The sequence below is a fragment of the Myxine glutinosa genome, chromosome 7 (assembly GCF_964187855.1).
Source record: "Myxine glutinosa chromosome 7, kmMyxGlut1.1, whole genome shotgun sequence".
Lineage (NCBI taxonomy): Eukaryota > Metazoa > Chordata > Myxini > Myxiniformes > Myxinidae > Myxine > Myxine glutinosa.
In genome coordinates, this window is record NC_136267.1 from 142,989,886 (window position 1) to 143,004,972 (window position 15,087).

Sequence of the window (15,087 nt, forward strand, 5' to 3'; positions counted from 1 at the left end):
ACCCTCTCTCTGTTCTTTTCCCCCTCTCTTTTACCCAAGGTCATCTGCCAGCATCTTGGATATTGGCAAACATTACCGCTTTACACAAAAATGGTGCAAAAACAGATCCTTGCAACTACAGACCAATCAGCCTGCTCCCAATTATCAGCAAAGTCATGGAATCCATCATTGCTTCGGATATCAAATCCTTCCTCTTCTCCAATGGCTTGATCTCTGATCATCAATTTGGATTCAGACCAGGTCATTCTACTCTAGACATGTTTCTTCTACTGTCTCAACAATGGATGGAGGTCCTCAATGCCAAACAGGAAATCAGAGCTGTCTCCCTTGACATATCACGTGCCTTCGATACGGTCTGGCACCCAGCTCTGCTCACCAAACCCTCCTCCTTTGGCATCCATGGAAATCTCCATTCATGGCTTGCGGACTTCCTCTCTGGTCGTAGGCAACGTGTGGCCCTGAATGGATTTCTCTCATCTCCCCTTTCTGTTCTGGCTGGAGTTCCCCAAGGTAGTATTCTGGGCCCTGTGCTATTTCTGGTCTTCATCAATGATCTCTCCGACTCTCTTGAAAATCCTCTCTATCTCTTTGCTGATGACTCTACTCTCTGCCGCTCCATTCCTCATCCCTCAGATCGGTAGTCTGCAGCCTCCTCACTCTCTGCAGACCTGGACAAAATCACAGACTGGTCAAACAAGTGGAACATGTCTTTCAATCCTGACAAATCTCACACTCTTACCATGTCTGTCCAAAAAGACCGACTGGAAAACCCTCCCATCTACTTTCTCAACAATCCTCTCCAAGAAGTTCTGTCGCTCAAGCTTTTGGGTCTCACTATCTGCCATGATCTTTCCTGGGAAAACCACATTTCCAAGCTGGGTTCCAAAGCCAGTCGCCGACTGGGTATCCTCCGTCGTGCGAAGTCCTTCCTTGGCACACCAGAGCTCCTCACCACATACAATGCTTTCATCCGCAGCTCAATGGAATACTGTTCCCCCCTCTGGGCCGGTGCTCCTGCCTCACACCTAGTTCAGCTTCACGCTGTTGAAACCAAAGCTTTCAGAATCATTGGAATCTCCTGCGATGAAGCTAACTCCGAGGGCCTTTCCCTCACTCACCGCAGGCAGGTTGGTGGTCTTTCTGTCTTCTACCGACTCCTCTCCAGCCTTGCTGCCCCAGCTCTCTCTGTGCTTTGTCTCACTAATATTCTTACAGGTCGCACAAGATCTGCCAGCAACCCTCTTATGGTTAAACTGCCAAAATCTAGGCTCTCTGCTCACCTTCACTCTTTCATTCCCCTTTTCTTCTGCCTCTGGAACAAACTCCCCCACTCCCTTCAATCCCACTCCTCCCTCCAGGTCTTGAAAACAGCTGTTCACCACCATCTCTTATCTTCCCCCATCCAAAACCTTGATCTTTTCTACCCCCGCTAATTCACCCCAGATCCTTTTTTTTTTTTTTTTTGGAAGTTCCAACTTTTTTCCTGGAAGCCCTTGCAGTGTTCATATGTTTGACTTTCTGACTTTTTGTGTGATTAATGTTCGCTCTTTCCCGAGCCTCGATCTTGTATACAAAAAAAGAAGAAAAAAAAAAGTATTACATAATACATGATATTGCAAGTCCTTTGAAGTTATAGGTATGGGTTTATAAAGCAAGAAAGCAGCCTTGTTAGTATCAGATGAACTATAAGTCCTATACACAGGATCTACTAGGTATATACCGTTCAGGAATATGTTTTTACAGATCTTCATCATTGTCCTGAGTGTAATTTTCGCAAAGGTGTCTACGCAAATGCCAACATTAATTTTTGGATTCCTCATGCTCTGAATATTCCAAAAATGTATCGTTTTGCTAATCTCCAAAAATTTTGAACGAAAAAACATAGTGAACCTGACGAGTACCATTGGCGGCAAGAAGGGTAGGATAATTGAAGACGAGATTGGATGAACCTGTGCATTTTAATTACTACTTATTATTAATTTTCATTTTTTTCCTTTTGATTGTTTTTTTTCTTTTTCTTTTCATGAGTTTCATTTTTTTCTTTTAATCAACCTCCCTCCCTTATCGCAATAACTTCTGACTTTTGCTTGAACATGTTTCACATCTACTGTCGCTACATAACACATGATAGATCCATATAAATTACAGCCTGTTGTTACGAAAGAGCTTTTTTCTCATTTCGGTAGAAGACTGATATATATATATATATATATATATATATATACTAACAGCGTCGATACAATTGAAGTTTAAAAAAAAAAGTTCCCCAAAAAAAAAAAAAAAAATTGGAAATTTTTTCAAAGTAAATACCCTTAGGACATACCGACGGGAGAGATATGTGCATTCCAGAAGTTTGGTACGATTTCACAAAAGTTTGAGAAAGTAGTTCAGTGACAACACAGGACAGGACAGACGCTGCACAAATATATATATAGATATATATATACATATATATATAATAATAATAATAATAATGCATTTATTTTATATAGCGCTTTTCAGGAAGCCCAAAGACGCTTTGACAGAGTGCAAAACATAACGCATAGCAAAACATAAAGACAATTGCAAAAAAAGAAGAATCAATAGGGAAATATTCAAAGCACAAAGGAGGGAGAAGGAGAGGAGATAGTCAGGGGTTAGATGCTGTGGGTTAAATGTTGAATGCAGTGTTGAACAGGTGGGTCTTGAGTGATGTTTTGAATGTGGTGAGTGAGGAGGAGTCTCTGATGGTGTGAGGTAGCGAGTTCCAGAGGGTGGGAGCAGCGATGGAGAAGGCCCTGTCCCCCCAGGATCTAAATTTGGTCCGGATGGGGGGGGTCAGGAGGTTGGTACCAGCAGAGCGGAGGTTGCGGGTGGGAGTGTGTCTGGAGAGGAGGTCAGCCAGGTAGGATGGGGCCAGGTTATGGAGGGCTTTGTAGGTCAAGAGGAGGATTTTGTACTGGATTCTCTGGGAGATGGGGAGCCAGTGAAGCTTGTAAAGGACGGGGGTGATGTGGTCACGGGTCCGGGAATGGGTGAGTAGACGGGCAGCGGAGTTCTGAATGTATTGGAGTTTATTGTATATATATGTATATATATACGTATATATATGTATGTATATATATATGTATATATATACGTATATATATACGTATATATATGTATGTATATATATATGTATATATATACGTATATATATGTATGTGTATATATATATATATATATATATATATATATATATATATATATATATATATATATATATATATATATATATATATATATATATATATATATTGGTCGGTAGAAGACAGAAAGACCACCAACCTGCCTCACGTGTTACGAAACAGCTTTTTTCTCATTGTTCAAAGGAAAGTTGGAGAAATTCAAAATAAACTTTTTTTTTGAAGCTTTGGAGCATACTGATGACATTTGCGTCACAGAGGTTCAAATGTCCATAAGGCAGGAGAAGGGCCTAATGTAAGAGAATTGTCCGAGAGACCGCACAAGCACAGTCGAGAAGAAAAGGAGGACAATTCGAGAAAGTAAAACAACCAGAAAGGCCACAATTAGCATATTTGTGATGGCAAAGGTCCAGTAGTGAGGAAAACAAAGCAAAGCTTTTACTTGGCTTTGGAGCAATGAATGTTAGCTGGCTTTGTTCGATGTAGCAGCACATTTATCCGAGACTATAAGACGATGCACCTCAAACTTTCACACGGCGTTCCGATTGCATTGTTGCTACGTAGTGGAAAGTTGTGACGAGGATGGTATAATAAAGGCAAGCGTAGGAAGTATGAATGTCGGGGTGTTTGGTAGATCAAAGGTATTCTGATGTTTCTCATGTGTCTCACAAAAAACCTCTTAATTTAATCCATTTTAAATTCAGGCTGTAAAACAACAAAATGTGAAAAACGTCAAAGGGGTTTGAATACTTTCTGAAGGCAATATATATATGTATATATATTTATAAATATATATATATATATATATATATATATATATATATATATATATATATATATATATATATATATATATATATATCTGTATATATAAAGCAGTAAAGTATGTTTGTTTGTTTGTTTGTCCTCTTATAACTCGAGAACTACTCATCGCAGAGCAAAACCAAAGGCATATTCGGAATCAGTACGTCTCAGAGCAACTACAGCACACCTTAAAATTAAAAAAACTTCGCGTTTTTAAATTATGACGTCATCAGCGTATTTCGGAACGTTAATTTTTCAACTTCATATTCGGAATCAGTACGTCCCAGAGAAACTACAGCACACCTTAAATGTTTAAAAAACCTACGGGTTTTAAAATTATGACGTCATCAGCGTATTTCGTAACGTTAATTTTTCAACTTTGACGACAATGACTTCCGACTTCCGGGTTCGGAATGCGGGACCAATGCCATTTGACAGGGAATAAAAAATAAATGCGACAATCAATTGACGACAATGACTTCCGACTTGACTCCCCCCTCCACCTCCCCTCCACCTCCCCTCCCCCCCTCCCCCCTCTCCCCCCTCCCCCCCCCCTCCCCTCTCCCCCCCCTCCCCTTTGGTACAACACGGGTGATTAAGATTGTGGTCAAGTTTTATTGAAATAGTTTGTGTAGTTTCAGAGAAAAAAAGCAAATTCCTATATTGGGAGGTCAAACTAGGATCCACTTTGACCCCCGGTAAACCCCCTTAGACCCCGATTTTTTTTAAATGCCGTGAACAAACTTTAGTCACAACACAACAAATATAATTTGTGACACATTTGGTCGCAATCCCATCAGCGGTTTCGGAGAAGAAGTTTCAAGTGTTTACAGACAGACAGACAGACAGACGGACGGACGGACGGACAATGCTCCATCGCATAAGCTCGCCTGAACTTCGTTCCAGGTGAGCTAAAAATGTAGATTGACCTGGGTAAAAGGTGTGTTAGTATTTACATTTTAGGTTAAAATAAATAGCTGACGTCGTTTTGTCACATGGTGCGCATGGACCAATGAAATCCTGCCTTCATTGACGTCGATTGCATAATTCCCCCAATTTCGCATCTCTCGTCGTTCTTCGCCCATTCCTTGGAAATGAAACTTTCCATATCTCTTGTGACGTTTGAAAGGAAATACCTGCATATATACCTGCAGTAGGAATAAATCGTTTAGCACAACAGAGTATACAGTAGTTATCTACTTTAATACAATTAACCCATTTTATATCAAATTCAACATGCTCTTTAAATGGTACAACAACAGTTTGAGCATTTCATTGAAAAGGGGCGGAGCTCACCTGCAGCGCAATCGCGAGATATTCAGGTTAATAACAATGAGCGAGGAATAATTATTAAATTATCTTCGTTATTTGTTGAACAATAAAGTTACTTTTCGCTGGCAAATGGGACAGCGCTGGCCACGTGCCCACCTTGCTGACGTCATCGATACGACCCAAACTCCGATACGCCCCGCCTTCAGCACAGATGCAGGAAGCTCCGCCCCAGGCTCCTCCCCCGACGCATGTCAAACTGCACAGGACACGCAATTTCGACGTTATCGAGTCGTCGCGCGCGCTACCTGTCGCTCACCTCGTCATCATCTCCAGGGGAATCTCGAGCCAGAGCTACCACAAAGATCAACTCGCGTGGGTACCTGGTTGGAGTTCGGACAGACACGCAAACGCTGTACCTGTTTCTGTAGAAGTTTTCCGTTCTTGAAAAAACTCGCCCTCTTTATTCGCTTTTATTGATGGAAATACGTACGACGTGAGATGTACCGCGGAGTGCATGGTCACGTGGTTTTATATTCACAAATATCTGCTTCTTTCACTCGGTACTTCATTCCTTATCATATTTCTTCTCTTTATTGTACTTCAGCATTTATTTAAATCCAAAGTTTCAATCTTATTATTTATTGAATCTACGTAATTATCTGAATCTTCTAATAATGTCTAATTATTTATTATGCTCGAACGGATGGCGGTGTCAAAGGTTAATTATGGGGTGAAGTTGAGAAAATGGAAATTGACAAAAAACAGGGAGGATCATGTAGGAGGAGTGCGAAAGTATAGGTTGGTGTGGGATTAGGGGAGGGAAGAGGTAGAGGGCAGGAAAGTATAGGTTGGTGTGGGATTAGGGGAGGGAAGAGGTAGAGTGCAGGAAAGTATAGGTTGGTGTGGGATTATGGAAGGGAAGAGGTGGAGTGCAGGAAAGTATAGGTTGGTGTGGGATTAGGGAAGGGAAGAGGTAGAGTGCAGGAAAGTATAGGTTGGTGTGGGATTAGGGAAGGGAAGAGGTAGAGTGCAGGAAAGTATAGGTTGGTGTGGGATTAGGGTAGGGAAGAGGTAGCGTGCAGGAAAGTATCAGTTGGTGTGGGATTAGGGGAGGGAAGAGGTAGAGTGCAGGAAAGTATAGGTTGGTGTGGGATTATGGAAGGGAAGAGGTAGAGTGCAGGAAAGTATAGGTTGGTGTGGGATTATGGAAGGGAAGAGGTAGAGTGCAGGAAAGTATAGGTTGGTGTGGGATTAGGGAAGGGAAGAGGTGGAGTGCAGGAAAGTATCAGTTGGTGTGGGATTAGGGGAGGGAAGACGGAGAGGTCAGGAAAGTATAGGTTGGTGTGGGATTAGGGGAGGGAAGAGGGAGAGGGCAGGAAAGTATAGGTTAGTGTGGGATTAGGGGAGGGAACGGGAGAGGGCAGGAAAGTATCGGTTGGTGTGGGATTAGGGTAGGGAAGAGGTGGAGTGCAGGAAAGTATCGGTTGGTGTGGGATTAGGGAAGGGAAGAGGTGGAGTGCAGGAAAGTATCAGTTGGTGTGGGATTAGGGAAGGGAAGAGGTGGAGTGCAGGAAAGTATCGGTTGGTGTGGGATTAGGGGAGGGAAGAGGTAGAGGGCAGGAAAGTATAGGTTGGTGTGGGATTAGGGGAGGGAAGAGGTAGAGTGCAGGAAAGTAAAGGTTGGTGTGGGATTAGGGGAGGGAAGAGGTAGAGTGCAGGAAAGTATAGGTTGGTGTGGGATTAGGGGAGGGAAGAGGTAGAGTGCAGGAAAGTATAGGTTGGTGTGGGATTAGGGGAGGGAAGAGGTAGAGTGCAGGAAAGTATCGGTTGGTGTGGAATTAGGGGAGGGAAGAGGTAGAGTGCAGGAAAGTATAGGTTGGTGTGGGATTAGGGGAGGGAAGAGGTAGAGTGCAGGAAAGTATCGGTTGGTGTGAAATTAGGGGAGGGAAGAGGTAGAGTGCAGGAAAGTATCGGTTGGTGTGGGATTAGGGGAGGGAAGAGGTAGAGTGCAGGAAAGTATCGGTTGGTGTGGGATTAGGGGAGGGAAGAGGTAGAGTGCAGGAAAGTATAGGTTGGTGTGGGATTAGGGGAGGGAAGAGGTAGAGTGCAGGAAAGTATCGGTTGGTGTGGGATTAGGGGAGGGAAGAGGTAGAGTGCAGGAAAGTATAGGTTGGTGTGGGATTAGGGGAGGGAAGAGGTAGAGTGCAGGAAAGTATCGGTTGGTGTGGAATTAGGGGAGGGAAGAGGTAGAGTGCAGGAAAGTATAGGTTGGTGTGGGATTAGGGGAGGGAAGAGGTAGAGTGCAGGAAAGTATCGGTTGGTGTGGGATTAGGGGAGGGAAGAGGTAGAGTGCAGGAAAGTATCGGTTGGTGTGGGATTAGGGGAGGGAAGGGGTAGAGTGCAGGAAAGTATCGGTTGGTGTGGGATTAGGGGAGGGAAGAGGTAGAGTGCAGGAAAGTATGGGTTGGTGTGGGATTAGGGGAGGGAAGGGGTAGAGTGCAGGAAAGTATCGGTTGGTGTGGGATTAGGGGAGGGAAGAGGTAGAGTGCAGGAAAGTATCGGTTGGTGTGGGATTAGGGGAGGGAAGAGGTAGAGTGCAGGAAAGTATCGGTTGGTGTGGGATTATGGGAGGGAAGGGGTAGAGTGCAGGAAAGTATCGGTTGGTGTGGGATTAGGGGAGGGAAGGGGTAGAGTGCAGGAAAGTATAGGTTGGTGTGGGATTAGGGGAGGGAAGAGGTAGAGTGCAGGAAAGTATAGGTTGGTGTGGAATTAGGGGAGGGAAGAGGTAGAGTGCAGGAAAGTATAGGTTGGTGTGGGATTAGGGGAGGGAAGGGGTAGAGTGCAGGAAAGTATCGGTTGGTGTGGAATTAGGGGAGGGAAGAGGTAGAGTGCAGGAAAGTATAGGTTGGTGTGGGATTAGGGGAGGGAAGGGGTAGAGTGCAGGAAAGTATCGGTTGGTGTGGAATTAGGGGAGGGAAGATGTAGAGTGCAGGAAAGTATCGGTTGGTGTGGGATTAGGGGAGGGAAGGGGTAGAGTGCAGGAAAGTATAGGTTGGTGTGGGATTAGGGGAGGGAAGGGGTAGAGTGCAGGAAAGTATAGGTTGGTGCGGGATTAGGGGAGGGAAGAGGTAGAGGTAGAGTGCAGTGCAGGAAAGGAACATGCTTGGAGCGTGGTGCTCATATATCCGGCATATTGCGTACGTATTAAGTATATGGGAGTTGTTAAAAAACTATGTACGTTCCTTTCTCTTTTTTCTACTCTATGTACATATTTGGGAGAGCAAAAACTCAACAAAATCTTTCTTAACCATCGAAACTTGATTTGAACAAGTTTCCACATCTGCGCATGCTCAATGTCCGAATCATCATCCCAATCTTGCAACCTGTAACTAACTACCTGCTGATTCACCAAACACTCAAATAATGATCACTTTCCATGTTGTACTTCGATGTTCTTGCTTTTGAATCCGCCAGCAATATATCTGAATCACGCCTTGCCAGTCAGGTGAATATATTGTTTAAAATTTGAAACCTTTGGAGGTGTTTTAAAAGACTCAAGGTGAAGAAAAGGGATCATGTTAAACTTCCTGCTTTTTGCTGACCACAGTGGGGTGAAGTCTAATCTTGTTGAATCCATGCGGCTCTCTCTTATAATAAATGATCTGATTAAATGAACCTTCGGGAGATGGAGTTGTATTATTCCCACTAACCCACTGCCACACCCCACCTTTTCTTTCAGTTATAATTGTGTGTCCATCAACTGTCGCTTTGTTCCTTTCTGTCCCTTTGTTCCTTTCTGCCCCTTTGTGCCAGTTGAAAGCCCCTCGCCCTTTATCGTTCCGCTCCTCCGCGAGTTTCGACTCCATTATTTTTAAAAAGCTCACAACTGTTGGTTTTAATTGACACGGTCTGAGCGAGCAGGTGCTGATTAAGACACATTCGTGATCGATAGAGCAGTCGACAGGTTGTAAAGGTGCCTCTTGTCTCATACATTTGTACAAACAAAGCGTCGTTGTGAATGGCAAGTTTTTGCTCAGAAAAGCCGGTTCATTATGAACTGTTCCTTCCATACTTACAGTGGGGGTACAAACAGCTAGCTGAATATCCAAACCAATGCTAGGCCTCCATACCAAATTTATCTCCATACCAAATATATCCAAATGTATCTAAACTTGCCCAGGCCTCCATACCCGAGGATAGAGAAGGCAATGGGTACAGTGGATCTGGTGATCCTTGAGGCACACTGTATGGGAACATTATCCTTATCAGTCACCCGGTACAACATTCGATCGGAGTGATGCTACATGTCTGCTTTGATCCCTCAGACGTGGCCTTTACCTTGTATCGTTGACATCAGAAATGACAAGTGGAAGAAAATTGGCCTCATTGTAACAATTTGTTGTGGGGAGCATGTCACCTGTGGTGTTGCAACGTCCGTTGGATCTATAACTTGCTGGGTTTAAGCAATAATATATATATAGGATTATTTAGTTTGTGTGCTTGTACATATATATTTAATTTATAGGTAGGCAGGATGGCCTGGAGGTACACACACTCTTCTCGAAGCTGTTTAGCTTGGGTTTGAATATTGGCCTAACTATAAACTTATTTTACAACTTTTCACCACAGAATATATAAAGCTTGTATTTTTTTTTATGTCTGCATGTGCAATGCACCCCAGTATCTCTCTGTAGTCTGTAAGCATGCCCCAATATATATATATATATATATTGTTGTGGTTTTGGAATAAAGGATAACCCCCCCAACATGTAGCCTCGCGACAGTATAGTTATTTCTTCGTAAATATAAGTGTAGTCCTTTCCTGTGTTAGTTTTGCGTTGAGTAGGCCCATGAGTAGGGTGTTCTTTTGGTGCTGAAATGCCACGTGCTCGGCCTGAACAAGTCTGGCAAGGCCGAAGGGAGGAGCTGCAGGGGGAGTGGCCGGTAAGCGCGAGCTGCCAATCAGCTCGAAGGGAGTGGCTAACCACAGCAACGGGAGGCGGAGCATGGAACATTCGAGTAAGGCCGGGGTTGAGCCATAAAACCCTGCTCCGAGCCCCCCGCCTCAGTTGAGTCGTGTGCACAGTTCTGAGTTCAGGTCAGTGGAGCTGGATTGCGAGTTAAGCTTGAGAACGCGAGTTGAGCTACAGAACGAGTGAATTGAATTGCCTGTTATCAACGTACACAAACTTTCCCCGTGCCCTGCGCTCTGCGCTGTATTAATCGCGCTTGAGAGAACGACCCGTTCCGGGCCACAGACGCGCGATCTCCCTGCCTGCATTTTCCTGCATACGTGCCGTGACCGCCAGAGGGCCACGCCGGGCGAGCTGTCCCGGAGCGACTGACGGCAAAGCGCGTTTGGTGCGCGAACTTCCTTTCTTCTTCTCCCCGTGTGCGTTAGTGGGCCCTGTGGCTGGGGATAAGTTAACATTGTTTAAGTGCCTGCTCTGTGTCTCTTCGAATCCTGTACATTATAAATAAATCGTGTTATTCCTCTTATTTGACCGTTCCCGTCCCTTCCATTAATTGGCCGAGCATAGGACGAGTAAAACCGCTCGAATCGGGTTTAATAAAAGGTAACGGCACGAGTCACATGATACGCACATCGCTCGGGCGTACTCGATTAAGCGTGGCTTGTGCGAGGTCTGGTCCCCGTTTTCGTGGCAGCGTGGGTCAAAGGTACGTGCAGCGTCGACCCGATACCCTTTTTCACGCTTGCTGCGGAAGTGGCGATTCGGCCTCTTCGACACGAAGACCCAAGGGGAAAAAGGGGTTTAATCCCCCCTTTTGTAACGTGGACGGGCTTCAGGAGATCCGCAACAATATATATATATATATATATATATATATATATATATATATATATATATACACACACACAACAAACAACAACATGCATTTTAAGGCCATTTTCCCTGCTAGAGCAGGGGTTAGCCTAATATATATATATATATATATATACACACGTACATACGAGGGCCAGTCAATAAGTAACCGTAAAATGGTGATATAAATTCGAGAATGCAATGTGTGTAATTGTAGACGACATATGTTATATCTATGGGTAAGACCTAAGAGTCATGTTTTGCCTGTTTATTAGATCTGGCAACATTGAGCATATGACATCAGTAGAGCAGTTCCAAGATGGCGGCTCCCTTAGAAGCATGCACCAGGGAGGAGCAACGTTCTGTCATCTGTTTCTTGGGAAGTGAGGGTGTGAATCCCAGTGAAATCCATCGCTGAATGAAGATGCAATATGGTGACGCATGTTTATCGCTGCAGCAGATGTATGACTGAGACAGGAAGTTTAAAAGTGAAGTGTCCAGTGTGGCAGATGCTTTTCGCTCGGGCCGGCCTCACCCAGCCGACACATCAGAAATGGTTGCAGGAGTTGAGCACGTGCTAAGGGAAAACCGTCGCATTACGCTGGATGAAGCGGGCTCCGAATTGAACATTAGCCATGGTTCAGCACACCATATCATTGTGAACATGCTGGGGCTCCACAAAGTTTCTGCAAGGTGGGAGCTGAGATAACTCACACCCAAACTGAAAGAACGGCGAGTGGACGCATGTGAAGAACTTCTGCAACGTTATGAAACAGAAGGCGACGCTTTCTTACAGCGCGTAGTGACGGGATGAAAGCTGGCTCCAGTACTTTCAGCCAGAAACGAAGAGGGTAAGCAAAGAGTGGCGCCATTCAACTTCACCGAAGCCCAAAAAATTCCGCACACAGCCATCCTCTGGAAAGGTGATGCTGACACTCTTCTGGGATAGCCGAGGCCCACTTGTAGAGCATTACATGCCCAGAGGGACCACAGTCACCAGTGCATCATACTGCAACCTCCTCAAAAATCATCTGAAACCAGCAATCAGATCAAAACGTCATGGACTACTCACTACTGGTGTTTTTCTGCAGCATGACAATGCTCGGCCCCATACTGCCCACGCTACAACTGCAACAATTGAGGACCTGCATTTTGAGTGTCTTCCTCATCCACCCTACTCGCCAGACCTCGCCCCTTTGGATTACCCCATCTTTGGGCCACTTAAAGAGGCGCTTGGTGGAACCACTTTACGATCCGATAAAGAGGTCCAAGAGGCGTTGCACGAATGGCTACACAAGCAGCCAAAATATTTTTTTCCGAGAGGAATCCAGGCCCTAGTAAAGTGCTGGAAAAAATGCATTGAACGCAATGGAGATTATGTTGAAAAATAACAGTTGTTACACACGTACATGGAATAAACAAGTGGTGAAAAATATTTTAAGGTTACTTATTGAGTGCCCCATATATATATATATATATATATATATATATATATATATATATATATATATATATATCTAGCATTTTACAATGATCTAAGGCTCAGATCTCCCTATTTTAACCTTCGGTGAGGCACAGTAACCTATTTTCCATTAAAATAATAACCTATGATTTCACATGAGATCTGAAGAAATTTTAGGAAGAGCAATTTCTCAAGAAATTTTCAGGAAGAGAAGTATCATGAAAAAAGAAATCCCATTACATAGTAAATGCAACTTCCGTGAATTTCCCTTTAATATTTTTGGAGCCACCCATATATTAGCTGTATGGGTGTTTTTTTTGTTTTGTTGTTTTTTGTATACAAGATCGAGGCTCGTGAAAGAGCAAACATTAATCACACAGAAAGACAAACCGACACATAAAATATATAATAAGGGGAGCGGTAGACAAGATGGGGAGAGAGGGGGAAGGACACAAACTGGGGGGGGGGGGGGGGGGGGGGAGGGCATGGGAAGGGGGGTGGGAGAGGTATAAAAGATATGGACATTGCAAGGACTTCCAGGAAAGAAGTTGGAATTTCAAAAAAAGTGGATCTGGGATGAATTATCGGGGGTAGAAAAGATCAAGGTTTTGGATGGGGAAAGATGAGAGATGGTGGTGAACAGCTGTTTTAAAGACCTGGAGGGAGGAGTGGGATTGAAGGGAGTGTGGTAGTTTGTTCCAGGGCGGGAGAAAAGAGGAATGAAAGAGTGAAGGTGGGCAGAGAGCCTAGATTTCGGCAGTTTAACCATAAGAGAGTTGCTGGCAGATCTTGTGCGACCTGTAGGTATATTTGGGGGACAGAGCACAGATAGAGCTGGGGGAGCAAGGCCGGAGAGGAGTCGGTAGAAGACAGAAAGACCACCAACCTGCCTGCGGTGAGTGAGTGAAAGGGCCTCGGGGATAGCTTCATCGCGGGAGATTCCAATGATTCTGAAAGCTTTGGTTTCAACAGCGTTAAGCCGAGCTCGGTGTGAGGCAGGAGCACCGGCCCAGAGGGGTGAACAGTATTCCATTGAGCTGCAGATGAAAGCCTTGTATGTGGTGAGGAGCTCAGGTGTGCCAAGGAAGGACTTCGCACGACGGAGGATGCTCAGTCGGCGACTGGCTTTGGAGGCCAGCTTGGAAATGTGGTTTTCCCAGGAAACCTTGTTTGGCTGTGAAACATCACATTCTTTTCTCAGCCAATCATAGAGCCACACAGCAAGACTATTCTGCGAAACGGTGCATTTCAGATTGGCCTATCTGGTGTTCCCATCTGATTTCCTGGCTTCTGATGTGGGGGAACCCAGGTTCAAACCCCATCTATCATTGGTGTTCGTCTATTGTGTACTAATGTCCTTGTAATTCATATGAAAGTGAATTGATCTCTACTAATGCCCTAGTCCTATGACTTGCCCAACTGTGAGCCTTACCACCTTTTAGAGGCCATTTTTCCCCGCAAGCAGGGGTTGGCCTTTTTCGGGAACCATGGTTGTTGTTGTTTTTTGGTCCCCTTTTTGAAGCAATGGTTTACGGCCGGATGCCCTTCCTGACGCCAACCCTTTTTGTCGCATGTTTAGATCAACCCAAGCCTTAGATCAATTTAAATGGGATATGAAGTGAAATATTCAATAATGATCAGATACAGCAATTTTCAGAGTTTAAAATTTGAGTTCAGTTTATATTTAAGTGTAAGATGAGGCTATTAAAGGAGTCTCTTCACATGTCACTTTCTTGTTAATGAACCGAATATTGTTTTATTGTTGATTGCTGAAATACATATGCATGTTAAAATAGCATGACCCCTTATTTCAATCTTACTATAATTCACCAAATGTCCGTCCGTCCGTTCGAAGGTACCGCAAAAACGGCTCAACCAATCGCAACGATATTTTGGGTGCGTATTCCTGAGACCCCTGGGAGTAAAATGGGCGATATTGTTTTTCCAAGTTTTCCAATTTTCCAGTTTTTCCAAACACGATGGAATAATATTTACTGATAGGAACAGTGATGTGGCTTTTGTTGAAATTCTACAAATACTGTTTATTCTACGTACCAGGAGAGAGTCGATCGACTCCTGATGAACACTTCCTTTATAAGCGTGCGGCTCCGAAGTAACATGGCAGCGTGTGCAAAGCGACTGAGAAACAGGTGGAGCGGCCGATTCTGTGTTACAGATTCGGCGCGCAGTCTTCACACATAAACGTGCGACTGAGAAAGACGTGTAGCGGCCGCTTCCGTTTTGCAGAATTCAATCTTTTTTCAAAATGGGCGCCATGTACTGTTTAGATGTTGATGATTTGCGTGTGATATGATTCAACGGATGTTTATATGAATCGTTTAAAATATAAAAAGCCTTCAATTTCTGATATTTTGCCTTTTCATTTGGGCTTCCCAATTGAAGCCCCCCCCATAGGGTGGGTACCGTTGCTAGTAATGAATAATTCAAGTATGCCTGAGAGTATTGTCATTTTACAACTTAGACTTTCAAGCCTTTGCAGGCCTGTAGTGCCATAGTGGTGCTCCAGCACCACTCTGGTATTGGCCGTAAATACAAGTCA

At 44.2% G+C, this 15,087-nt stretch overlaps 1 protein-coding gene across 5 annotated transcripts in view; it reads left to right on the forward strand.

The window, feature by feature from the left end:
* The first annotated feature begins 5,483 nt into the window (after window positions 1–5,483).
* Window positions 5,484–15,087, forward strand: part of LOC137431711 (unconventional myosin-Ib) — a 246,738-nt gene continuing 237,134 nt past the window's right edge. Inside the window, exon 1 of one of the 5 annotated variants that reach the window (XM_078782369.1) lies at window positions 5,484–5,612. In XM_078782369.1, coding sequence (XP_078638495.1) covers window positions 5,489–5,612 — 124 coding nt within the window. In that variant the 5' untranslated portion in view covers window positions 5,484–5,488. Of the gene's footprint in view, window positions 5,801–8,418; window positions 8,438–15,087 lie in introns of those variants that run through there. The other 4 variants (XM_068123339.2, XM_068123340.2, XM_068123338.2 and 1 more) reach the window with 4 other exon arrangements.